This window comes from Papio anubis, chromosome 11 (genome assembly GCF_008728515.1).
Source record: "Papio anubis isolate 15944 chromosome 11, Panubis1.0, whole genome shotgun sequence".
In the NCBI taxonomy this organism is placed as follows: domain Eukaryota; kingdom Metazoa; phylum Chordata; class Mammalia; order Primates; family Cercopithecidae; genus Papio; species Papio anubis.
The window spans coordinates 968,037-993,918 of record NC_044986.1 but is presented as its reverse complement, the minus strand read 5'-3'; the positions used below and the strand labels follow the sequence as shown (position 1 = coordinate 993,918).

At 51.8% G+C, this 25,882-nt stretch overlaps 1 protein-coding gene across 4 annotated transcripts in view; it reads left to right on the top strand.

Annotated features, from left to right (window-relative positions):
- LRRC27 (leucine rich repeat containing 27) overlaps nucleotides 1–11,589 on the top strand; it is a 49,810-nt gene extending 38,221 nt beyond the window's left edge. For 3 of the 4 annotated variants that reach the window (XM_009215661.3, XM_009215660.3, XM_009215663.4), the window contains 2 exons: nucleotides 936–1,059; nucleotides 11,193–11,589. In XM_009215661.3, the coding sequence (XP_009213925.2) occupies nucleotides 936–1,059; nucleotides 11,193–11,369 (301 nt within the window). In that variant the 3' untranslated portion in view covers nucleotides 11,370–11,589. Of the gene's footprint in view, nucleotides 1–935; nucleotides 1,060–2,372; nucleotides 2,528–11,192 lie in introns of those variants that run through there. The other variant, XM_009215662.3, reaches the window with a different exon arrangement.
- The last annotated feature ends 14,293 nt before the right edge of the window (nucleotides 11,590–25,882 follow it).

Genomic DNA, 25,882 nt, shown 5'->3' with positions numbered 1-25,882 from the left:
CTTTGGCCTTTAAAAAGCCCACAGCAGACCACAGTGGCCCGCTAACCCCCCATCACCCTGGGGCCCAGTGAGAGCTGGAGTCTGACACACTGACACAGAGCGTGCCCTGACCTGGGGGCTCTGTTCTGTAGGACTCCAGAGGGCATCATGCTGTCTCTTCCATAGTTATTCTGAAAAGCAAAGCAAAACCAGCACAAACCCTGCTGCTGGGAGAGAGAGGGTCTTCGAGGAGGCCCAGTGAGAGTGTGTGCCATTGTATTCACAGCAGTACGTGCACCCGCACCCGCACCCACACCCACACCACACCCACACTTGCATCTACCTCCACGCCCACACTTACATCCATGCCCACACCCTGGGGCCCCACACTCATGCAGACTGGAGTGGACCTCGCCACCCCACAGCTCACCTGCAGCAGATCCCTGGCTCTTTCTACCACCCTGAGTCATTGTCTTTAAAATTAAAGGAACCCCAAGCCCCTGAGCCCCAATAGTAACAGAGAAAACATGTTTAAAATCATAACTGAATACACTTTTCTGTTCATCTATTTAAGGATTTAGGAAAACCGTGTATTCCATGTGAGAACAAAAACCTGCTTTTCCCTTCATGTGGCGCAGTGTGCAGTATCCTAAATGTGTCATATCTTAAATCAATGTGAGGTTTTTAAATAAGAATAGTGTGTGTTCTGGCAGCTTCTGAACTACTGAAGAAGGGATGGGAGAGGCAGCCCAGGCCCCAGGCATGAGTCTGGAGGAGAGTGGGTGCCAGGGAGGCCCAGGGTAGCTCCACAGTAACTGGCCCTGCTGTGCGGGAGCCTCAGGACCGCTGTTTGGTCTGGGAAGAAAGGAACACGCTTTCTCCCTGGTTATGGTGGGAGTTGCTAGGATGAAAGTAAATGTGTCAAGTCATTTCCCTCATTGCCCTTTGTTTCTCAGTACCCTCCAGGTGGGAGATTTAGAAAAGAAGATAAAACAGCACATCCACCAAATGCATGAGCGAAGATTCCATGGCCCAGCCCCACTGGAGGAGATGAGGAAGGCTGCCGAGGATCTGGAAATTGTAAGGATTTCTTGGTTCTGTTTAAAAATTGTGGGGTTTTTGTTTTGTTTTGTTTTGTTTGTTTTTTATTTTTTTGAGATGGAGTCTTGTTCTGTCACCCAGGCTGGAGTGCGGTGGCACAATCTCAGCTCACTGCAGCCTCCGCCTCCCAGGTTCAAGAGATTCTCCTGCCTCAGCCTCCTGAGTAGCTGGGATTACGAGTGTATGTACGCCACCACACCAGGCTAATTTTTGTATTTTTAATAGAGATGGGGCTTTGCTATGGTGGCCAGCCTTGTCTCGTACTCCTGGTCTCAAGTGATCCACCTGCCTTGGCCTCCCAAAGTGCTGGGCCACTGCGCCCAGCCTAAAACATTGTTTTGTTAAAAATGAAGGGAACTCATTGTGCCTCTTCAGAGCATGCGCTCTCTAAAACCATGGGACTGTGTGGAATGTGTCTTATCAGGGTATGAAAATTCCCAGAATTACAGTTGGTCACGTGAGAAGGAAAACATTTCAGCTGAGGGGCTGAGCCCTCAAATGTGCCAGGCCACATGGCAGACGGACCTTGGCATCTCAGCACTGGGCATCTGATGACAGGAGTGGTGGCGTGCTGACAGGGACCAGGAACCCGTCCTCTGCACATGTCTGTGGGGTCCTTGCTGGAGGTTTTGCACCCAGCTGAACCAGGCTCTGGGCCCAGGGCTGGGCCATGAGGGGTGCCACTGCAGAGAGGGGCCTGGCTGAGGCCACCTGGACCATGGCTGACAGGCTCAGTGTCTATGTCGGGAGGCCAGTATTCATGGGGATCCAAGGCCTCCTGACCAGGAGCCTGCTGACCAGAACTGCTCACAGAAGTGTCTCCTGTATGTTTAGAATGTGAACATCCTCTCAGCCACTGCCAATGGTGTTTATTGACTCAGCATACGCTGAGGCCCACTTCCTGGTACTTGGAGTGTCCTGGGCCATGGGAGACACACAGGAGTGAAGGAAAGTGCTTTGCTACCCGAATTGCTCCATGGCCAGCCCAGCCAGCTATAGAAGGACACAGCTGCCCTCCCTGGCAGTGAACCTGGATACCCGTGTCCCCACCCTTCTTACAGCCATAAGAACACTGGCCTGTCTTCTCGGGCTACCCAAGGCCCCTGGCTGGTGGCGTCTTTCAGGTCAGTGTACCATGCCCGAACACAGGTCAGGCTGGTGCGGGCTGCATCCGGGCTGCCCCCAGAGCAAGCAGCACTGTCACGGGGAAGGAAGCAGCCCTGGCCTTCCTGTCCCCACACCCCATCTGCAGGCTCCATTCCCACCATTTCCACTGTTTCCTTCTCTCCTAGAGCCAGAGATGGGAGAAACGAGGTGTGAGGGCAGGATGTGGAGCCACTTCGTGGAGACCCCACCCAGCCTGACCCGGACCCCTCATCTGAGACTCTCTTCCTCTCAGCCCAGGGAGTTCATATCTGCCTTTAGATAAACTCTTATTCTCTCTGAATCTGTCGTTTATGAGTATGACCTTGTCCTTGGACACCCAAACCTTGCCTCTTAGGGCTTCAGAACATCTGTGTCTCAACCCATCACTTCACGTTATGGACACAAAAGTCGATTTGGTATTATGAACAACTCTAGCCACAGATTTGTTACATTTAGTGAAATACAGGAATCCCTTGAAAGACAACGTCTGCCAAAACTTACAGAAGAAATAAACAATTTGGCCGGGCGCGGTGGCTCAAGCCTGTAATCCCAGCACTTTGGGAGGCCGAGACGGGCGGATCACGAGGTCAGGAGATCGAGACCATCCTGGCTAACACGGTGAAACCCCGTCTCTACTAAGAAATACAAAAAACTAGCCGGGCGAGGTGGCGGGCGCCTGTAGTCCCAGCTACTCGGGAGGCTGAGGCCAGAGAATGGCGGGAACCCGGGAGGCGGAGCTTGCAGTGAGCTGAGATCCGGCCACTGCACTCCGGCCTGGGCTACAGAGCGAGACTCCGCTCAAAAAAAAAAAAAAAAAAAAAAAAGAAATAAACAATTTGAATATGCTTGTATCATTTACAGGAATTTAATCAATAATTAATTACCTTCCAAAACAGAAATCACAGGCCCAGATGGGTTCACTGGTGAATTCTATCAGACATTTAAGGTTTAAGGAAGAAACTATACCAATTCTGTATAATCTCTTCCAGAAGATAGAAACAGAGAGAAAACATTTTAACTCATTCTCTGAGGCCAGCATTACTCTAATACCAAAACCATACAAAGATATTACAAGAAAGGAAAACTATAGACCAGTATCACTCATGAACATAGATGCAAAAATTATCAACATTCAGAAATCAAATCCAGCAATATATAAAAGCAATCACACACCCTAGTCCAACATTCAAAAATCAGTTAATGCAATTCATCACATCAGTAAGCTAAACAAGAAAAATCAGGTGGTTTTATCAATAGATGCAGAAAAAGCATCTGACAAAATATAACACCTATCATGATGAAAACTCTCAGCAAACTAGGATAAGCTGGGAACTTCCTCAACTTGTTAAAGAACATCCAGAAAAGACCCACAGCTAACATTATTCTTAATGGCGAGAAACTAGAAGCTTTTCCACTAAGATCAGGAGCAAGGCAAATGTATTCCCTCTCACTACTGCTTTTCAGTCTCATGCTGGAATTCTTAGCTAGTTCAAGAAGGCAAGGCCGGGTGCGGTGGCTCAAGCCTGTAATCCCAGCACTTTGGGAGGCCAAGACAGGCGGATCACGAGGTCAGGAGATCGAGACCACCCTGGCTAACATGGTGAAACCCCCATCTCTACTAAAAAATACAAAAAACTAGCCGGGCAAGGTGGCGGGCGCCTGTAGTCCCAGCTACTCAAGAGGCTGAGGCAGGAGAATGGCGTAAACCCGGGAAGCAGAGCTTGCAGTGAGCTGAGATCCGGCCACTGCACTCCAGCCTGGGCGACAGAGTGAGACTCCATCTCAAAAAAAAAAAAAAAAAAAAAAAAGACAAGAGAAGGAAATAAAAGGTATACAGACTGGGAAACAAGAAATAAAACTGTCTTTGTTCTCAGATGACATGATTATATATGGAGGAAATCCCAAAGAATTGACAAAAATTTCCTGGAACTAATAAGTGATTATAGAAAAGGTTACAGGATACAAGGTTAATATACATAAGTCAGTCACCTTCCTATGAACCAGCAATTAACAAGTGGAATTTAAGATTAAAAATGTAACATTTAAATTAGCACCAAAAAAAGGTACTAAGTAAAAAAATCTAACAAAATGTATACAAAATCCATGTGAGGAAAAGTACAAAACAATGAAATAAATAACTAAATAAATGGACAGATAGTCCATGTTCATGGACAGGAAGACTCAGTATTGTTGGTAGTCAGTTCTTCCTAACTTTAGGTTTCATATGCATTCCCAATCATCATCTTAGCAAATTGTTTTGTGGATATTGACAAACTGTTTCTAAAGCATAGATGGAGAGGATGAGACGTAGAATATCCAACACAGTACTGATGGAAAAGCAAGTCAGAGGACTGACACCCTCCAACTTGAAGACTCTAGAGCTACAATAGCAGTGTGATATTGTCCAAAGAATAGACAAATAGAATAGAGAGCCCCAAAATAGACCCACACAAATATAGTTAACTGATTTGACAGAGGAACAAAAGCAACTCAGTGGAGAAAGCATAGTCTTCAACAGATGGTACTGGAACAACTGCCAAAAACAAAAAAGAATTTAGACATAGACCTCACACCCTTCACAAAAATTAATTCAAAATGGATCATAGACCTAAACGTAGAATGTGTTACTGTACAACTTTTACAAGATAACATAGGAGAAAACCTAAGTGACCTTGGGTATGGTGATGATGTTTAAATACAACACCAAAGCAAGATCCGTGACAGAAATAATTGATACGCCGGGTTTCATTAAAATCAAAAACTTCTGTTCTATGTAAGACACTGCCAAGAGGATAAGACAGGCCACAGACTGGGAGACAATATTTGGAAAAGATACACCCGATAGAGGACTGTTATCTAAAATATACCGAGAACTCTGAAAAACTCAACAAAAAGGAGCAAACAAGCCAATTAAAAAATGGGCCAAGAATCTGCAGAGACACCTCATCAAAGAAGATGCATGGATGGCAGATCAGCATGTGAAAAGAAGCTTCACGTTGTGTGTCATCAGAAATGCAAGTTAAGACAAGGAGATTCACCACACAAAAAATCCAAAACACTCACCACCAAATGCTGGTGAGGATGTGGAGCAACAGGAATGCTCATTAATTGCTGGGAATATAAAATGGTGCATCCACTTTGGAAGACAGTTTGACAGTTTCTTACAAAATAAATCACACTCTCTTACAATCCAGTAATCACACTCCTTGGTGTTTACCCAAAGGAAATGAAAACTTACGTCTACACCAAAACCTGCACATAGAGATAGCAGCTTTTTTCATAATTGCCAAAACTTGGAGGCACCCAAGATGTCCTTCCGCAGGTGACTGGATAAACTGGAACATCCAGACAGCGGAACATTGCTTAGCACTGGAGGGAAACGAGCCATCAGCAATGAGAAGACACAGGGGAGCTGACACGCCAGCATGAAAAGGCCATACACAGATGCAGATGGTGAAGGGATCGTGGTGACCGGGTGGGGGTAGTAGGATACTGAGGGGTGAATCAGCAGAACACAAAGGGTTTTAGGGCAGTAAAACTACTCTCCGTGATGCTGTATTGTTGGATCCACGTGGTGATGCGTCTGTCTAAGCCCCACGGACTGTGCCACCCCACACGTGAGCCCGCGTGTCGACTGTGGACTCTGGGTGGTGGAAACTATGTCCATGTGCGTGCATCAGGTGTACCACTCCGGTGTGGGATGAAGGCTGCTCTAAAAAAATCAAGTCCTGGTTTTTTAAAGTCTGCTTAGAAATCTGAAACCTGAGAGCTGGCTCTTGTGTCCCCCACGGTTCTCCTGTGCTCCCCTGCCCTGGTTACACGCAGAGGAGGGGGGCCGTGAGGCAAAAGAGAATGAGCCAGAAGGACACTGTGGCAGTTGATCTCAAATGCCTACCCCAGGCCACGCCTGTCTCTTCATTGACTTTCATGCCACCTTAGGAGGAAGGCACTGCCACCCATTTCACAGGTCAGAAAATAAGACTCACAGAAGTGCCGTAACTGGCCCCACGGTGACACTGTGAATGGTGGAGCTTTCCATCCAACCTGGGTATGTCTGAATGCAAAGCCAAGGTCCAAATGCTGCACTGTCTTCTTGGGGACATGAATTGCCACAAATTCACGTTGTGCTTTAATACTTGTCTCGTGTTTTTCTGTGATTAAAAAAAATTCACGTGAAGTTCTTGATGAAGGGTTCAGGTCACCAGCACTGGCTCCTGTCATGTGCCAACTCCAAGTTACTGCCAAGATGCAGGGAGGGATGTGCTGTGTCACCCTGCCCAGGAGACAGGGACATGAACACCCGCTAACTTTCCATGACAGGCTCCTGCAGCGCTTGAGCCCTGGGGATGCCCATGGGGCGGTTCCCTTCGTTTCAGTCCTGGCTGGGAGAGCCAGAGGAAGGGGTTTTAAAACTCCCAAGAATGAGTTGGGAAGCAGCTGATCCTAGCCCTGGAGGTGAACTGTGTTGAGACAGGTGGTGTTGGCTGTCCATAAGCTCCAGCCATCCTTCTCCTCTGTCCCACTGCCTCTCACAGAGGACCAGGTGGGTGGGCAGGGCAAGGGAGAAGGGACCCTCTGAGACAGTCCAGAACAGTGTGGCAGGCGTCTGTGCCACCTGATGGCCTCATTTTTAGGAAACAATCTTAATTATAGTTTTTTCTGAAATTTGCCTTCTGAGCACCTGGATCTCCTGTAGGCTCAGTCCATTTCAAATGACCCTCCCTTTTTCTGCTGTCTACACAGGCCCACTAGCAAAAAAGAAAGTGCTGTGTTCTTTAGACTCAGTAGGGAACCTATTTGTATAATCCTGGCGAGAGGATCATGCTGGCCCTCCCTGCAGGTGAAGCCTCGGGCTTTGCCGGAAGAGTGTGACTTTCCTTAGAGCTGGGGCCCCCAGGTAGGGCCTGAGCAAACCCTGCAGCAGCATTAGAGACCAGTCCTGGCTCCGTGGCTGTGCAGCCCGCCAGCCTGTATGGAGGCGGGCACGCACGTGCCTGAGACAGTTGGCATGTTCCAGGCAGACAACCATCTAAGTTCACACTATGCCTCTAGAAGCAGAGAGTCTCGTTCTGCTGGCTTCTTCCCCGGCCCCTCGTGTTTCCTTCAAGGCCTCTGCGCAGTGCCGTGCATGGCGTAGCGCTAGTGAGGAGTCCTCGGTGACATGGTGTGCGTCGGGAGCACCCCCCACCACCCCGTGCGCCCTGGAGCCTGGCCTGTGGGAGAAGGGGATGCCAAATGGGGGAAGTAGGTGGGGCTGGAGTCCAGCCTATGAGCCAGGAGCTTGCGTTTGATTAGAGGGCCAGGATGGACGGGTCAGGGGAGAGAGAGAAGAAAGCCTAGAGGGATGAAAAAGAGATGCTGAAAACAAACCAGCCAACAGACCAGACGTGGCCCTTGCAGGTCAACACGGCCCGTTCTGCACATAGACTTGTCTCCACTCTGCCCAGAAGCCACCAGAATGACAGGAGAGGGAGCAAAAACGACCTTCGCTCCTCAGGACGAGAAAACGGAGAGGAGCCTGCCCTCTTGTCAGGAGGCTCCCCATGGTCTTTCCTGTAATAATAGAGCCTCACGTCTCAGCTGGGCACAGGCTGCCCCACAAATGGCCACATTTCTCTACCTCCCTTGCAGCCAGACGTGGGCCTGTAGCTCTATTCCGGCCGGCAGGATGTGAGCAGATGAGCGTGGACTTCCTGAGCTTTGTCCTCTCCCTTCCTGGCTGGAATGCAAACATGATGGCCAGAGCAGGGGCAGCCACCTCAGCCCTCAGGTGGAGGTCATGGGCCAGGGCTGCAGAGCCAGTGTGCAGTAGTCTGTCCCTGGTGCGGGTGCAGGTGGAGGCCGTGGGCCAGGGCTGCAGAGCCAGTGTGCAGTAGTCTGTCTCTGGTGCGGGTGCTGTCCTCTCAGACACACTGCTCCACCTGGTCTAAGTTGCTGTCGTCTGGAGGCTGGCAGGCGAGCCCTGTCCTCACACACGGAGGCCCGGGCGATTTTGCATGAAGGAAGCCCCCTAGTGGTGCAACGTGAAGGGCCTGCCGAACAAAATGCCAGCAAAGATGCAAGGTGATGCAGCCCCAGAGCACAGGAAGACAAAACCAACCACAGAGGGATTGGAAGCGGAGGCTGGGGCGCGGTGGCGCAGGCCTGCAGTCCCAGCACTTTAGCAGGCTGAGGTGGGTGGATCACCTGAGGTCAGGAGTTCGAGACCAGCCTGGCCAACATGGTGAAACCCCGTCTCTACTAAAAATACAAACAATTAGTTGGGCACGTTGGCGCCGCCTGTAATCCCAGCTACTCGGGAGGCAAAGGCAGGAGAATCACTTGAACCTGGGAGGCAGAGGTTGCAGTAAGCTGAGATGGCACCATTGCACTCCAGCCTGGGCAACAAGAGCGAAACTCTTGTTTCCAAAAAAAAAAAAAGAAAAATGAAGTGGAGTCTGTACAGGTCTTGATAGGGCCCTGGGCCTGCTTCCCTACTCCGCCCAGCCCACTGACTCCTCCAGCCTACCCAGCAGGAGACAGGGCTGCCTCTAGAGAAGCTGACCAACCAGGCACCGTGGTGGTGACAGCGGCCACGTATGACCTAAAGAGGCCTGCAGAAGATCAGGTGCACAACCGACCAGGAGGGCCAGCCAGCTCCGTGGTGCTGTCTGAGATATCAACCAACCAAGACAGAAGCCACCTGGGTGTCCCCCAGACAGCCCCGGCCTGCACTGAGCAGCCAGCAGCTCTCCACCAACACCCCAATCTCAGCCTCGCTCCAGGGCCTCAGTCATGAGTGGTTGCTCAACTACTGAGGGAAGCCCCAAGGTGAGGGAGAGGCCAAAGCTAGCTGGCTGGGAGTGAGCTTCAGACGGATGCGGACATTAGGGGACACTTAAACATGACAAGCCAGAATTAAAATCCCCCCACGGGAACAGACAAGGCTGCTGCCATGAAACCCAGCGGCTGTTTTAGAAAGTGAACACTCAGATCACCCAGAACTCCCAAAGCAAAGTTTAAAATGTGGCAAAAATTTTTAAAAATTAAATTAGTAGATGCATAAATTCCCCAGGAAGGGGAGATGGGAAACAGGGATGAGACAAGAGGAAAGGAAGTTAGAGGACGACCCAAGCAGAGCAAAGCATCTGGCAGGTTCCAGCAGGAGAGGCGAGAGCAGATGGAGGGAGAGGGTGCAGGAGGGCTCTTCCCGAAGGAACCAGTGTACTTCCTGCCAGAAGGGCCCACACGTGCCGGCACCATGGCTCAGCATCCTGAACCAGAGCAGGACAGACCCCCCGAGATTCCAGGGAGGGCGGGGAGACAGGCCCACACAGAACCAGGCACTGGGAGGGAGCTGGTCTCGGTGATGGCACTGCCCTCAGCAGGCACTGGGATTTGGTCCTACGAGTGCAGGGTCAGGGGCCAGCACACAATAAGACGTTTTCAGACATGCAAGGACTCAAAATGCTGCTTCCCATCTAGAGAGTCTTTCTCCAGAAGCCACTGTAGAACTTGTTCTATCAAAACAAGGGAGTAGATGCTGAGAGAGGAAGGTAAGAGTTCTGGAGGAAAGGGAGCTGACCCAGAAGCCCCTGGCCACCCGCTGCTGTGAGAGGAGCCTGTCGGGGGTCTCCCCAGGGAGACCAGGTCAGTCTGAGGACTTGGCCAGTGGAGGAGGATGTTGAGAGAGGTTTTACAGTTTGAGAGGATATAATGACAGATATAGAAAACAAAGTAAACATTTTTAAAGGAGGCAGTTATGAATCCTACAGGGAATACAGGTTTCTATGGGAAGTGAAAAACGTTATCAATGACTATTTACTGGGTCAGTGACAAGTAATATTGACCAAGTCACAGAGCCAGAAGCCGTGAGTGCTGCTCTAGGCCACAATTGTGATATGGAGGGGGAGGCTGCAGGGGTCTCTGGGGACCTGCTGTGATTATGGCTGTATGGGGTGGGGGGAAGCTGCAGGGGTCTCTGGGGACCTGCTGTGATTATGGCTGTATGGGGTGGGAGGAAGCTGCAGGGGTCTCTGGGGACCTGCTGTGATTATGGCTGTATGGGGTGGGGGGAAAGCTGCAGGGGTCTCTGGGGACCTGCTGTCATTACGGCTGTATGGGGGGCGGGGTGCAGTGCTCTCCAGGGACCTGTTGTGATTTGTCTGTATTGGGGGGGAGGCTGCAGGGGTCTCCCGGGACCTGCACTGGAGATCGTATCCAACCTGTGCCCCCAGTGAGGCAAGCTGGGGAGGGAGAGGAAAGCCGGGTAGCCCAGGGCTCCTGTGCTTGGAGTGGGGAAGTTGGGATTCTGCAGAGGGCTGGAGGGGCAGGAACAGGAAGAGCCCCTCCTCAGTTTCTCCACCTGAGGCCCCCCTGCAGTGCCTTTCTCAGCCTCACCTTATTCTGCCCAGGGGATTGGCCATGGACCATGGGGTTTGGAACAGAAAGCCTGCCTCTGGTTTCAGGCTTGGCAAGTTCCTTCTGTAGGAATCCCTGATCCATGGCTTCTGTGTCTGTGGGGCGGAGGTGGCAACTGTGGCCCCAACTGCTTCCCAGGGCAGTTATGGCTTTCAGGTGTGGTCATGGCTGTGGTGATGCTTTCCAACACACTGCCCAGGGTGTGGCACCAGCCTTCCCTTTGTCCACAGGATGATGCCGAGTCTCTGTTCATCCATTGACCTGCGTCTGCACAGGACACCTGGGTGGGGCTGTGGGGACACCAGGATGAGTGGCCACGTGTGTGCCTGCAGAGGGTGGTGTCCTCATGAGGTGGAAGGCCTGGGAGCTGGCTGGAAATAGGCTGCCGGGCCTCATTGCAGGGGAGACCATGCCATGATGTGGCTTGCAGGGGCCCCAGGGGAGCGGGGCTGGCTCTGCTCACTCCCACACGGCCTGGGCCCCACGTGGAATCTGAGCCAGAGACATATGGACGCCCTAAGTCCTGCCAGCCTTTCTAACGTCTCCCCCTCCTTGTCTCCCACAAGGCCAAAGAGCTGCAGGATGAAGTGTTGAAGCTAAAATTGGGATTAGCCTTGAACAAAGACCATCGATGGGCGGCCCTCGCTGGAAACCTGTCACTTGGCCCGCCAGCGGCACAGCCACAAAATACATTTTTTAACACAAAATATGAAGAATCAGGAAATGTTCGCAGATACAAGTGACACCAGGTGGCTGGACTAACAGAGACGTCTTCAGACAGGAGCCGCGCATTCTTCTTTCCCAGGCGTCGCCTCCTGTGTGGTGGCCGGAAGAGCGCCAGGTTCAGTGTTACCCTTAGGGCTGATTTCTCGGCAGCCTGTTGTTTTCCTTAGACAAGTCCGTGTTCCTCTCCTGAGGCTGTGGAAGATTTCAGCCGTATTAACAGAAAGGACACTGTGAGCATGTGGTCTCGCTTTCACTTCTTTCCGCAGGTTCCTGCCAAGCCACGTGACAGAATGCTCATGCTCAGGCACCTGCCTCTCTCCTGCCCTGGAGCCCTTGTTACAACAGTACTCACAGCTTTCATTCACTTAGGTATTTGAGTGTGAGATAGGAGACCAGGTCATCTGATTCCCGCCAAGCCACAAGTCCCTGCAGCACCACCTTTGGCTAGGAGGGAGGGGTGAGAGCCAAAAGGGGCTTCAGGGGGAGTGGTTACCCTGCTCCCTGCCCAGCTATGGGGTCCTCCTTTCCCCTGGGGGCCCTCCTTTCCCCTGCTCCCTGCCCAGCTATGGGGCCCTCCTTTCCTCTGCCCCCTGCCGGGCTACAGGGCCCTCCTTTCAGCCTTGACCCCTTCCTGGTTGCTGCCACTCAGCCTGCACGGGGGACAGCGGACTCCACCCCAGGGACACGGCAGGGTCCACAGACCTCTGCGTCGTAGAGAGCCTTATTTCACCCTCTGTCTGCGCAGGCTGTGTAGATTCTGTGTGACTTAGTCTCTTGTGATGAGTGTTTGATTGGATCTTTTTTTTTTTTTTTTTTTGAGACGGAGTCTCACTCTGTCTCCCAGGCTGGAGTGCAGTGGCCCGATCTCGGCTCACTACAACCTCCACCTCCTGGGTTCAAGCGATTCTCCTGCCTCAGCCTCCTGAGTAGCTGGGACTACAGGCCTCAGCTAATTTTTGTATTTTTTAGTAGAGACGGGGTTTCACTATATTGGCCAGGCTGGTCTTGAACTCCTGACCTTGTGATCGCCCGCCTCGGCCTCCCAAAGTGCTGGGATTACAGGCGTGAGCCACCGCGCCCGGCCAATTGGATCTTGAAAACATCTTTGGTTTGATTTCTTTAACAGAGGTGAGACTATTCCGACTTTGTTTCTTTTTCTGTTAATTTTGGTAAATATGGTTTTCAGTGAGTTTCCTCATTTCATCCAAGTTGTGCGATGTATTAGCATAAAGTTCCTCTTATTTTCAGTATCTTGAGGATCCGTAATAAGGTCCCCTCTTTTATTCTTGACCTGGTGTTCTTCATCATTCTTGCTATGGATTTATCAATGTTGTTCCTCTTTTCCAAAAGCCCTGGGTTTTGGCTTCACTGGATTTGCTGTTTGTTTTCTGTCTCATGGGTCTCTGCGCCCCGCACTTCCTACTTTCCGAGCTAAACGCTCAGAAAGTGGGAACTGGTGCTCAGAGAGAAATGCATCACCACGCAACCCACGTATTAGAGAAGAAGAAGGGTGTGAAATTGATCATCTAAGCTTTCCATTCAAGAAGCTAGAAGAGGTGTCAGTGACCTGTTGCAGCCCAGCAGCTGCAGCAGCAGACCTTTGCCATTTCTCATTTCTCAGGCCTGAGGGCAGGAGTCGGGGCAGCTTAGCCGGCGTTGCTGGTCAGGGTCTCTTGTGAGGCTGGAGTCAGCCATGGGTTGAGCTGCTCTCCTTCGAAGGTTTAACTGGGCTTGGGGCTCAGCTTCCGAGCATTTCTTCTTACCTCCGTTGTTCATCAGGGAATGCGTGGTCTGCTATGTGAAGCCCTATGGCAAGGCTTCATCTCCAGCATTTCTTCTTACTCCGTGTTCTCAGGGAATGCGTGGTCTCAGATGCCATCCTTCTCATCTCCGGCATTTCCTGTCACCTCCGTGTTCTCAGGGAATGCGTGGTCTCGGATACCCATCCTGCTCCTCTCCAGCGTTTCCTGTCACCTCCGTGTTCTCATTCTCGTCTCTGCCGTAATTCCACATCTGCTCGCGGATGCCGTCCACCTTTTCCAGTAGATCCTTTTACATCATCATTATAATGATTTTTTAAAATAAGTGTTTTCTTTCAATCGTTTTAAATTTCAGATGTTGTGTTTTTCAGGTCTAAAGTGTCCGGTAATTTTTTGTGAATGCCGATTCTCTGTTGAAATTCTCCATCTTTTCATTCCCTTTATATCTCTTTTCTTCTTTTTTCTATAACATATTACATTTGTCTCATAAGTTTTTAGTGAGTACAAAGCATCATATAAGTTGACCCTTGAATAAGAGTTTGAATTATAAGGGTCCACTTATAAGTGGATTTTTAAAAATAAATATATTGGAAAAATTTTTGGAAATTTGCAACAATTTGAAAAAATTTGCAGATGAACCACATAGCCTAGAAATATCTAAAAGAAAAAGAAAAAGAAAAAGTTAGGTATGTCACGAATGCATAAAATATACAGACCATACATGGACCATTCACAGTAGAGAGAAATGTCGCCATAAAGATGCAGCATTGGCCGGGGGCAGTGGCTCACGCCTGTAATCCCAACACTTTGGGAGGCTGAGGCAGGCAGATTACTAAAAATACAAAATTAGTTGGGCGTGGTGACACATGCCTGTAATTCCAGCTACTGGGGAGGCTGAGGCAGGAGAATCGCTTGAACCGAGGAGGCAGAGGTTGCGGTGAGCCGAGATCACGCCACTTTACTCCAGCCTGGGCAACAAGAGCAAAACTCTGTCTCAAAAAAAAAAAAATACAGCATTAAATTATAACTGCATTAAATTAACTGCAGTCCACAGCGTGCTGCTGGAATAATTACAAAGCCACCTCCTGTTGCTATTGCAGTAAGCGTAAGCATTTCAAGGATCTGCTTAAAACACCATGTGGTGCTAATCTGTGCATGGGCAGTTCATATCTTCAGTACATTGTGTATCACAATAAAAAGTGGTCTATTTTAACTGGACATAGTGGCACATGCCTGCAGTCCCAGCTACTCTGGAGGCTGAGGCAGGAGGATCCCTTGAGCCCAGGAGGTCGAGGCTGTGGTAATCTGTGATTGCACCACTGCACTCCAGCCTGGCCAACAGAGTGAGACCCCAACTTGAAGAAAAGGTGCCATCTGGATGTTCTTGTGTATTTCTCGTGTTTAGCGCAATACTATAAACCTTGAAGCGCACTTCGGGGCCCATGGAGCACCACCAGTCATGCCAAAGAGCTCCTGAGAAGCAGAGAAAAGTCATGACATTTCAAGAAAAAATTGAGTTTCTTGATATGTTCCTAAGATTGAGGTTTACAGCTGCAGTTGCCTACCAATTCAAGATAAATGAATCCAGCGTAAGGACCGTAGTAAAAAAAGGAAATTTGTGAGCAGGCACAAAAGCCTTAACACTTTCTGTGAAATACCTTTTTATCTTGTATTGGGAATGCAGCTTTTATGTGGGTGCAGGGTTGCTGTGTGTGATGGTTCATATTAAGTGTCAACTTGATTCGATTGAAGAATGCAAAGTATTGTTTCTAGGTGTTTTCAGAAGGGATTAACATTTGAGTTACTGGACTAGGAGAAGACTCACCGCAGTGTGGGTGGACACCATCTGATCGGCTGCCAGCATGGCTGGAAAAAGCAGGCAGAAGAAGGTGGCTGAAGCTGACTGGCTGAGTCTTCTGGCCTTCATCTTTCTCCCGCGCTGGATGCCTCCTGCCCTTGAACATCGGACGCCAAGTTCTTTGGCTTCTGGAGTCTTGGGCCTACACCAGCGTTTTGCCAGGAGCTCTCGGCCTTCGGCCACAGACTGAAGGCTGCAGTGTTGGCTTCCCTCCTTTAGAGGTTTTGGGACTCAGACTGAGCTACTACTGGCTTCCTTGCCCCTCCGTTTGCAGACAGCCTGTTGTGGGACTTCACCCTGTGATCCTCTGCATCAGTTCTCCTTAATAAACTCCCTTTCGTGTATGTATATATCATATTGTGTCCTTCTAGAGAACCCTTACTGATAGACTATGAGAAAGGTGTACCTATAGACTCCTCAAACAAAAGGAAGGGGAAGGAGCTGAAGCTGGAGGATCTAATCCCAGCAAAGGATGGTTTGACAACTTTAGAAAGAGGCTTGGCTGGAAAAATACCAAGATAACGGAGAAGCAGCTTCTGTCGGCCAAGGGGCGGCAGACAAGTTCCTGGATACATATACCATGAAGAAAGTCACTGAGGAGAAAGAGGATAAAGGATGTCTGCCTGAACAGGTTTTTAATGCAGACCTAAGTCCCCTATTCTTGAAAAAAAAAATGCCACAGGCATGAATGAGGAAGACAAGCAAGTACCAGAATTTAGGGCAGGAGGGGAGAGGCCAGCTCTGCTGTTCTGTGCAAATGCAGCCAGATTATGATCAGGATGCCCTTATCCAGAAAGCTGCTAACCCCCGAGCTTGAAGGGAAAAGAGAACACCAGCTGCTCCTTGGTCGTACAAGAAGGCTGGACAAGAACCTCTTTTCTGGGTTGATTCCATCAATGCTTTGTCCCTGAAATCAGGAAGTACTTTGCTTCTTATAAATGACTGCCTTTTAAAGCTCTGGTATCAGACAATGCCTCTTGGCCACCCAGAACCCCATGATTCAACAATGAAGGTGTCAAAGGAGCCCACTTGCCCCCAAACACGTCTCCAATGCAGCCTCTGGCCCAGAGGCCATAGGGACCTTGAAGCCTCATTGTATGCGGCACTGTGTGGACAGGAGTGTAGTGCTGGCGAAGAGAACTTCAGAGAACACCATGAAAGGCTGAGGGATTACACACTGGACTTGCCGTCATGGTTGGAGAAAAGGCTGGGAAAGCCACGAAGCCTGAAAGGGCACATTCTTGCTGGGGAAAAACGTGTCCAGATGTTGTGTACAACTTCACAGCACTGGTGACAGCCCATCCCGGAAGTGATGGAAAAGGAGTGGAATCCTGTCTCTTGCCACCACCTGGGTGGAACGGAGGTCATTATGGTACATGAAGTAAGTCAGGCACAGGAAAACAAGCATCACTTGTTCTCACTTGTGGGGGCTAAAAAAGTGGATCTCATGAAGATAGAGAGCAGACTGGTGGTGACCAGAGGCCAGGAAGTGGGAAGTAGGGGTGCAGGGGGTGAGTGGAAATGCACAGTGAGATGGAGGAAATAAGACGTGGCGTTCAATACATCAATAGGGCGACTACCTCATGTTAGTCGATTGCACATTTCCACATAGCTAGAAGAGAATCCTTCAAGGTTCCCAGCAGAAAAAGCAGAAATATTCAGGGTGATGGGCACCCCCGTTACCCTTACTTGATCTTCACACGTTATACGAGTATATCATGTTATCACATGTACCCCCAAAATATGTACATTTATTATATAGCAATTAAAGAAACTGTGGAGAGAGCAAAAAAGATGAGGGCGAAGAGTTTCCAGATACAGGTCTTGGAGAAATTGAGGAGCTAATAGACGCTGCACCAGAGCAATGAACAGAAGAGACTGAGGGAGACGAGTGCTTCCAAACCGGGCAATGAGGAGGAGGAAGACAGAGAGGAAGCAGTGCTGGGAAAGAAGTTGACCCGGGACCCTGGCAGGAGCATTCCCATCATTCAAGCTGTCTCTGCCCTCTTTCAGGACATGGGCCCGTCTATGATGCAGGCAGGGAAACTAAAGCGAGCTCTGGAAGGAGGACTGGGACCGCACAGAAAGTTTAGAGAAATGAAAGAGCAAAGTCAGACAGAAATTACGTGCATTTCTGTCAAGTCACCCAGAGTGTGCCTGCCTCTCCTGCCTCCCCTGCCTCCTCCCCAGCCGCTGCCTCTGCCACCCCTGAGACTGCAGGACCAGCTCCTCCCTCTCAGTCTACTCAACCTGAGAAGGACGAGGACAAAGGCCTTTCTGAGGATCCACGTCCACTTAATTCGTAGTAAATAGATTTTCTCTTCCTGATGATTTTCTTACCATTCTCGTTTGTACCTTACTGTAAGAGTGCAGTATATAATATACCATACAAAATATGCGGTACTTGAACGTTAGTGTTACCAGGAAGGCGTCCCATCCATGGTAGGCTATTAGTAGTTACATTTTGGGGAAGTCAGAAATAATATGTGGATTTTCAGCTGCGTGTGGCATCAGCGCGCCGTAAACCCCGCCTTGTTCACGGGTCAACTCTAAACAAACCACAGAGACTACGGACGGTGCTGGTTTCCTTGAGAGGACTGACCCTTTCCTCTGTTAAGCACATATGTGGGTACAGGTTTTATCACCTTCGTCCCGGCAGGGCTTGCACTGGGTGGAGCCTGGGTCACAGCTTCAGTTACTCCTGGTCGGCCTCTGCTTTTGGCAGGCTGGTGGGTGAGACCTGTCCTGGGCTTGCTGCGAACCCCTGAGATTTCACCCTCTCTCTAGAACAGCCCCTCAGCTTCCTGTGCTGGTACCAGACCCTGAAAATGGCCTGGGGAACCAACTGTTTCTCTGCTGCCCTAGACCCCGCCCCGGGACCTCCAGCAGCCCTGCTTCCTGTCTGTGACACCCTGGGCCTCAGCCTGGGCAGGCTGGGATGCAGCAGCTCTGGTCCCCCTCAAGGCCCTCCAAGGCTGCCCTGGGCTCACAGCCTCACACATGCCCTGCGACTCTTGCATCTGGCCTTCCCCCGTGGCTACAAGAGCAGGAGGTCATCGCTCACCTGGCCCAGAAGTCACACTTCATTCACTGCAATCTTTTTAAAAGAATCACTTTGCTTTAATCATGCTTCTTAAAACAGTGTATAGGAAAAACTCCAAGCCTGTTAGGTTGTGTTAAAAAAAAATACAGCTAATAGAAAATTCCAGGTAATTCGCATTTAATGTGGTAACCACATGCTTGCATTCCCTCCATCTTTGTTTTGATCAAGTCTCTTCATTCCATTGTTCTTGTGAACCTGCAGTACCTCTATGCTGTTCCCTTCTATCAATAGTTACATTCCCCCACTTTCTCTCATAATCAGACAGATTTTTCTCTATCAATTTTTGAGAACTGGGCTTTCTCTTCCCTTCGTTTTCTTCTCCCCTGCCTCAACTGAGGCCTTTAGAACGTCCTGATGTCCCGTTTCTCTCTATCCTGTCTCAGTTACCTGTTGCTGTGACAGACCGCTTAGTGGTTGAAAACAGCAGCCTCCCCCAATCTCAGAATGCTTTGGGTTGACCAGGCGCAGCAGGGTGGCTCTCCCATCCTTGGACTGTCTGCGGGGGCACCAGCGATCTGATGGCCCTGCTGAGCTGAGACGTGCAGGATGGCACCCTCACACACCTGGCACTCTGGCCAGGTGGCCTGGAAGGTTGGTCTCAGATGGGATGCTGGGATCACTGGAACTACCTTTCTCAGGACATCTCTGGCTCCCATGGTCCCTCCCTGGGGTCTCTAGCAGGGTGCCTGGCCTCCCTCCATGGAGGCTGAGGGCTCTAAAAGTGCAGAGTGGGAGTGTCCAGGCCTTCCAAAGACTTGGGCCTATCCTGGCGTGCCCCAGTTCCTTCACATTCTGGGGAAGGTGAGTCCCAGGGCAGCCCAGGTCTCTGCAGAATGACAGGCAGCAACCACAGACTACCTCCTGCCCCGCGCCTCGGCTCTGGCCTGGATGCCGTGAGCTGTCCTGGGCTGGATCCGGAAGCGCTGAGTCTCGTCCTTGTCTCTCTGAGTCCATGTTATTGTTCTGTCTTCCGGCTCCTAGACTTGTGGAGGCACGGCCCGGGTCAGCAGGATTCCGTCTCCTGTAGAGGCATCTCCTGTCTGTCTGGAGGCCGTGGGATACTCACCAGCCTTTGAGTTCATGTCCTTCTCTTCAGCTACGCTGGGATGTCAGGAGCCGCCGGACTGTGGGTGCAGCTCTTCCTCCATTTCAGGAAAGCCGTTTGCTTCTCTTCTTTCAAAAATAGCGGCCTCTCCTCCGCCTGCTCCCTCTGTCATTCAGGGGCCCCTCTGATGGACTGTTCAGCTCTGGCTGTGTCCCCGAGCCGCCCTCTTCTCATTTCCTTCCTTTTGCTCAGTGTTTCCTCTTCCACGCTTTTCCTTTGGATGCCAACATTTGCATCCTCTCTGTCTGTTCATTTGCTGATGTTTCCTTGGAAAACCCTTTATTTCTTGGCTCTAGAAGTCTTGCGTGGTGAGCGCCGTGCTGGGGTCTCCTTGGGCCCTGGCTGGTGCTGCCGGTGCCATCTTTCTGGCATGGGTCTGTTTGACTGAAGTGGCCTTCACTCGAGAATTGCACCTTTAGATAGGAGATGATTCTTTGGTGGCTCCTTGGGTCAGGCCCGGCTTGGGTCCAGCCCGGCTTGGGTCAGGCCCTGCTACCAGCCATGGGCGGTATGTCAGGGCCCTCCCTGCTCTCTGGCCAGTGCTGTGGACATCGGCCCCCCGGGCAACACGTGCACAAGCACCACTCCCTGTCCTGGCATCTCTGGGATGGGGTGTGGGTGCCCAGAGCTGGCTCTTCGTGGGAGACAGGAAGAGTGAGGTGCACCTACCATGTGGTGCCCCCTTGTCTGACTCTTGTCTGGGGGATTCCAACTGGGGTCCCCTGAGTCCTTTTGTTTTTATGAACCTGCCAAGATGCTGCCCACCTTTCCCTTGAAGCCACCAGTCACTGCTTTTGCTGTGACACAGGAGAATGCGCCCTGTGTTGGCCTCAGGCCCTGGGCACAGCCCAGCCTTAGCGTTGCCATGGAATCCAAGTCCTGTGGGTCGAGGAGTTTTCATGACAAGGTGCTGCTGGATGGGCCCTGGGGAGAGTCCGCATATCGTGGGGAAGACCGGGCTCCCAGCAGAGGCAGCAGCTGGAAGGTGGGGTGGAGGCAGGAACGAGCCGGCCACTTGTCCTCTGGGAGGGCCCACCGTAGGAATCCGTGTTCTCCTGCCTGTCTTCCAGAGGCCACCGTCATGCCCTCATTTTCCACATCACCCTTCCCATGGTCATCTGCCCTCTCTCACCTTCTAAACCCTGACCTCACTCAGTGAGAGGCCCCATTTCAAGGGGACCAGGAGAGCCTGCCTGCCCCAGGATGGCTATGGTGGGTAATTTCTGCTGGGCAGGGTAGAGGAGCTGGCACAGAGGCCACCACCCAGACCCCTGCTTGGAAGGTGCTTACAGGCTGGTGGGGGAACGGTGCTGGAGGCCCTGCGCCCATCCTCAACCCTGTGACTCAGCCCATCTTCTGAAAGTGGCCCTGCTCCTGATTGGGCCCTGCGGCCAGCTGGTCCCTGCGGCCTCTCCGGATCCTGTAACCTCTTGTAGATTTCAGGTGTCATGCAGGAGGCCCCTCTCCTAATTGGATTTGGGGTGTCTGGTCGGGAAGCCCCCCTCTCCCTGGTGAATCTGGGGTGTCTGGGTGGGAGGTGCCCCTCTCCCTGGTGAATCTGGGGTGTCTGGGTGGGAGGTGCCCCTCTCCCTGGTGGATTTGGGGTGTCTGGGTGGGGTCCCCTTCCCCTGGTTCCTGCTCTGCTGTTCTCTTTGCCTCCCTTAGCTGCGGAGTGAGTACCGTCTACGCCGACTTCCAGATCAGGGTGTCCTGAGCTTCTGGGACTTCTCATTTTTCTGCCCAGCTGCCTTGGGAAGGGAAAAAGGAGGCAAGAGCCCAGAGCCAGGCCTGAGAACCCCCAGGGGGCATGAACCGTGCTGCAGAAGGCAGGTGGTCTGGGGTGGCCTGGAGAGAGCAGCAGCCTCAGCAGGGGGCCAGCGCGTGGGAAACGTGAATGTGGTTGGCGGACGCTGCCAGGGGGTCACAGGGTCACAGGCCGTGTCCCAGCAGTGCTGATGGGCATCGCCAGCCCTGGGGTCCCAGGACGCAGGCCCAGCCTCCCATGAACCGAGTTTACCTGCAGGTGGCGCCCCAAGGCCGGGCGTGGCGCAGGTTCATGGTGGGGTGAGGGGGGCCGCCGCGGAGCCACCTGCAGGGGCTGAGGGGCTCTCACTGAGGGAAGCAGCTGCCCGGCCCTGGAGGTCCCACACCAGGCCATGGGAACAGGGTGGGCACTACAGGGCAATGTCCCAGGCTGAGAAAGCAATCGGCCCAAACACCTGCCCTCCCGGCTCCCCCAGGGAAGCCTGGCTCACCTCATGTATGGATCCCTGAGTCCTGCCCCGCAAGTGAGCCCAAAACAGGAGGGCCAAGCCCACAAACGTCCGTGGGGAGCCGGCCAGGGAAGATGCCGTTCAGGCCCTATGCACTTGGTCCGGGTCTCAGGACACACAGCGCAGAATCCGGCATGGGCCCTGGGGCGTGAGGCCAGACACAGAGTTCAGGTGACCTCAACGACGCCTTGCTGGACTTCCCGAGTGCTGGCCGGGCTGTGGGGGCAGCTGGGCTCGGGTCCCCCTTGTCACTGTTGGAAGCTGGCCCCGCACCCACCACACTCACCAGCTCCTCCATGCGATCAGGAGGCCAGGGAGTGGAGAGGCTGGGGAGAGCCCTCAGGGCTGAAGCCCAGTGTGGGGGCAGCTCTCCATCCCAGGGTTGGAGCTGTCGGGGTGCTGCCTGGCTGCTCCCTCCACCCAGGAAGGAATGAGGCCCTCCCAGCAAGCTCTGCTCCCCTCAGGCCCCGGGCTGCCCAGAGGCCCCCCAGTCAGCCTTTCTCAGCCAGAAGGTGTTCATTTCTGTGCATCTGGGAGAATGCAGGCGACAGCCTCCAGCGCCCTCCAGCCCCAGCCCAGGGGACCCTGCTCCCTTCTGCACCTCCTCCCTCAGGCATCCTGTGGGGGACAGCACGAACACCTGACCTCTCCCTCACCACTGGAAGAGGGCGAGGACAGGAGCCCCACAGCCCAGCCCAGCTGCACGCTGCCGCACCTGTTGACGTGCCAGTGCCTCCCTAGATCCAGCACAGGCCTCTGCTCTTGGCCCTCCAACCACACCTCAGAGAGCCCCACTCTGTCTGTGGGTCCGCCTGGGGTTTACACCTCGGCTCAGGACAACCCTGAGGTCACCTGAACTCTGTGTCTGGCCCCACACCCCAGGGCTCACACCAGGTTCTGCATGTGGAGGGGTCGGGACAAATGCACAGCCACACCCACCAGGAGGAGGGTTTAAGGTGAAAGAGTTTGCAGGGAGGCCCCTGGGCCCCAGGCCACCACACGTCACTAGGAGTCTCTGCCTGGAGGGAGGAGCACAGGACCTCTCGTACCTACCCCCAACACTCTGGGCACCGGCTGGCTCCTGCCCTTTAGGAGAGCAGGAGGTCAGGGTCAGGGAGCGGGAGGTCAGGGTCAGGAAGCAGAAGGCATGAAGGGGCCTTTGCAAGCTGGGCGTGAAATGTTAATATACCCTGAGAGGTTTTCCTCCAAGTATCCCAGATGTGGATACCAACTAGTTTAATGACGAAATATCATGGTGTTTTTAGCAAACAGAAACCCCACCTTCTAGTATGAGGTTTGACAAAACTGTCAGATTAAAAAACCCACAAGCAGGGCATAGTGGCTCAAGCCTATAATCCTAGCACTTTGGGAGGCTGAAGTGGGAGGATCACTCGAGTCCAGGAGTTCTAGACCAGCCTAGGCAACATGGGGAGATCCCGTCTCTACAAAAAGTAAAAAATTTTCCAGGTGTGGTGACGAAACCACCAGATACTCAGGAGGCTGAGGTGGGAGGATTGCTTAATCCCAGGAGTTTGAGGCTGCAGTGAGCCATGATTGTGCCACCGCACTCCAGCCTGCACGACAGAGCAAGACCCTGATTCATTTACAATAAATAAGTCCCTACAGCAAAGACTTCTCATGGGATTGGTGAGGTCCCTTACAAAATGACACCAGGAGGCCACCGGGACTCTGGGCAGTGTTTAACTGCGGGAGTTTCTCATGGTGTCCATGGCTGTGTTGACGGAAAGGTGCTAGTCTGGCTGTGGGGCTCACAGGCATTGGCTCTGTGAAGGGAGGCCCCAGCCTGGCAAGGCCGAGGGGCCCAGCGTCCACCCAGAGTGCCTCTGGGAGATGCATCAGGGCACAGCTCAGCTGCCTCCCTCACCTCAGCCTCTTCTGCACTCAAACTCCGGAAAGCAGGCAGAGAAGACTGGCGTCTGGTAGGTGCCTCTCGTGAACTGGAGGTGCCCGAGTGCCTGCTGTGTTCCTGGTGCCCACACCCTCAAGTGGTGGGCTCATCTCCAGCAACCTCCATGGCAGGCGCCCTTGAAGACCCTAGAGCAGGGGTGCAGCTTCACCTCCCTGTGGACCAGCAGCTCCAGGGCTCTCCTGCTTTTAAGTGCTTCCCAGTCTGCATGAGCTGCTCAGGCCAGGCAGGGGCTTCCCAGTCTGTGTTTGCTGCCCAGGCCAGGGGCTTTTACGGGAACGCAGGCTTTAGGACTCTTGTTCTGTGATGGGCCACTTCACGCTGCACCTCTTTGTGGAGAACCTCACCAGGAATGTGCCAGTGTCCTTGGTCGTGGGTTCTTCTGAGAGAGCCGTGTCTGGCCAAGCCGTTTGGATCAACATGGCGGAGGCTTTTCCTCTCTCCAACATTAGGACCTCAAGGGTTAACTTCAAGCCAGGAAACGAGAACTTCAGATCCTGGGAATGGCCTTCGGAGGAGAAAGCTTCCAACCTGCTAAGCCAGGCTGCTGTGTTGTCTGTGATCCCAGGGCCCAGGGCCGGGTTCAGGCGTTCTGGATTGGTTCTCTGGTCATGGAGAACAGGACGGGTCTTGCTGAGAAACAGGCAGCTCCTTCAGAAACTGAAGGGTCGCAGATCCACTGTTTGGAAACCAAAGCAGCTGTCTGGGGATGGGATGCCCCACCCTAAAAATGTCTTTGCCCGGATGCCTGCAGCCACAGGGCCTCTTGAACCTGCATCTGGACGGGATTCGCAGCCACTGCTGAGAGCCAGCCTGGCCCTGGGGGCTGCCTCAGTTCCCCTGCCAAGGACCTGGGAGAGCACAGGTTATGGGGTGGCTAAAGGCTTCAAGAGCAGCTACCTGGGAGCTGCTCACCTGCCTGGGTTCTTCTGCACCACGGGCCTCAGCCAGATACCAGCAGGGGCAGATCGCACACACAGCAGGTGGGCACAGGGTTTGCATCTCCCACTTGGCCCTGAGCATAGCACAAGGCCTCAGGTGCACCCAAGGATCCCACTGAGGGCCCAGCTATACAAGTATCATAAGAGTGGTGGTGGCGGTGGTGGTGGTGATGCTGGTGATAATGGTGATGGTGATATGGTGATGGTGATGATGGTGATAGTAGTGGTGAAGCTATGTATGATGATGGTGGTAATGGTGTTGGTGATGGTGGTGATGGTGATGGTGGTGGTGATGGTGGTGGTGGTAGTAGTGATGGGGGAGGTGGGATGGTGAATGAATCGCAATAATGTCACAAAGAGTAAAGTAAATGAAAATAAATTAATATACATGTAAATATCGTAAATAATAAAGTAACAAGTAAATGCGTAATAAATATAATATTAATGTCGTAGAATCAGTAAATATAACAATGTCGTGTCAAGTAAAGTAATATGTCATGTCGTGGTAAATGTCATTTAATGTGTCATAATAAATGCATGCTCATGTCGTAAATAAATAAAAATAATAAATAAATAAATAAATATCAAATAAATAAAATAAATATTAGTAAATAATGTCATGTCTAAATGCATGTCGTAAATAAGTAATAAATAAATAAATAAATAATAAATAAGTAAAATAAATAAAATGAAGTAAAAGTAAAGTAATAAATGAAATATAAGTAAAATAAATAGTAAATAATGGTGGTGGTAAGTGAGTGATGGTGGTGGTGGTGTAGGTAGGTGATGGTGGTGGTGGTGATGCGTGCTGGTGATGGTGTAATTGTGGTGGGGTGGTGGTGATGGTGGTGGGGTGGTGGTGTGGTGATGATGGGTGGTGGTGATGGTGGTGTGGTGGTGAGGTGGTGATGTGAATTGGTGGTGATGGTGGTGATGATGGTGATGGTGGTGGTGGTAATGTGGTGGTGGTGATGGTGATGGTGGTGGGGTGGTGATGGTGGTGGGGTGGTGATGGGTGGTGATGGTGATGGTGGTGTGGTGGTGATGGTGGTGAGGTGGTGGTGGTGATGATGGTGGTGATGGTGGTGGTGGTGGTAGTGATGGGGAGAGTGGGATGGTGATGGTCGGTGATGATATGGAAGTCGATGGTGAACAATCATGAAAATATGCTGGTGACAATGGCTGATGGCTGAATGCCAGTAGACGTGAACAACAAAATGGTAAAATGGCCAGAGGATGGTGGTAGTAAATGGTGAATGCTGAGCAGTGAAGCTGGTGAACCAGAAGTGGCAAATTAAGTGGTGACCGGCAGATGGGAGGCATTGCTGTACTAAGTATCTCATGTTTATTTAGCTCCTTGTGTTCAGTACAATTTTAGTAGGTACTGTGATATTTCCCACTTTACAGAGGAGGACACTGAGGCACAGGGGAGGTGGCAGTCTCCCCAAGGTCACATGGCAGGACTCTAGCAGTCTGGCCTTAGAGTTTATGTGCCTGGTCAGCTCTCTGCACCACCTCCAGTGGAGTCTTGGCAAGTTCTGTTCCTAGCCAGTCCTTTGAGAT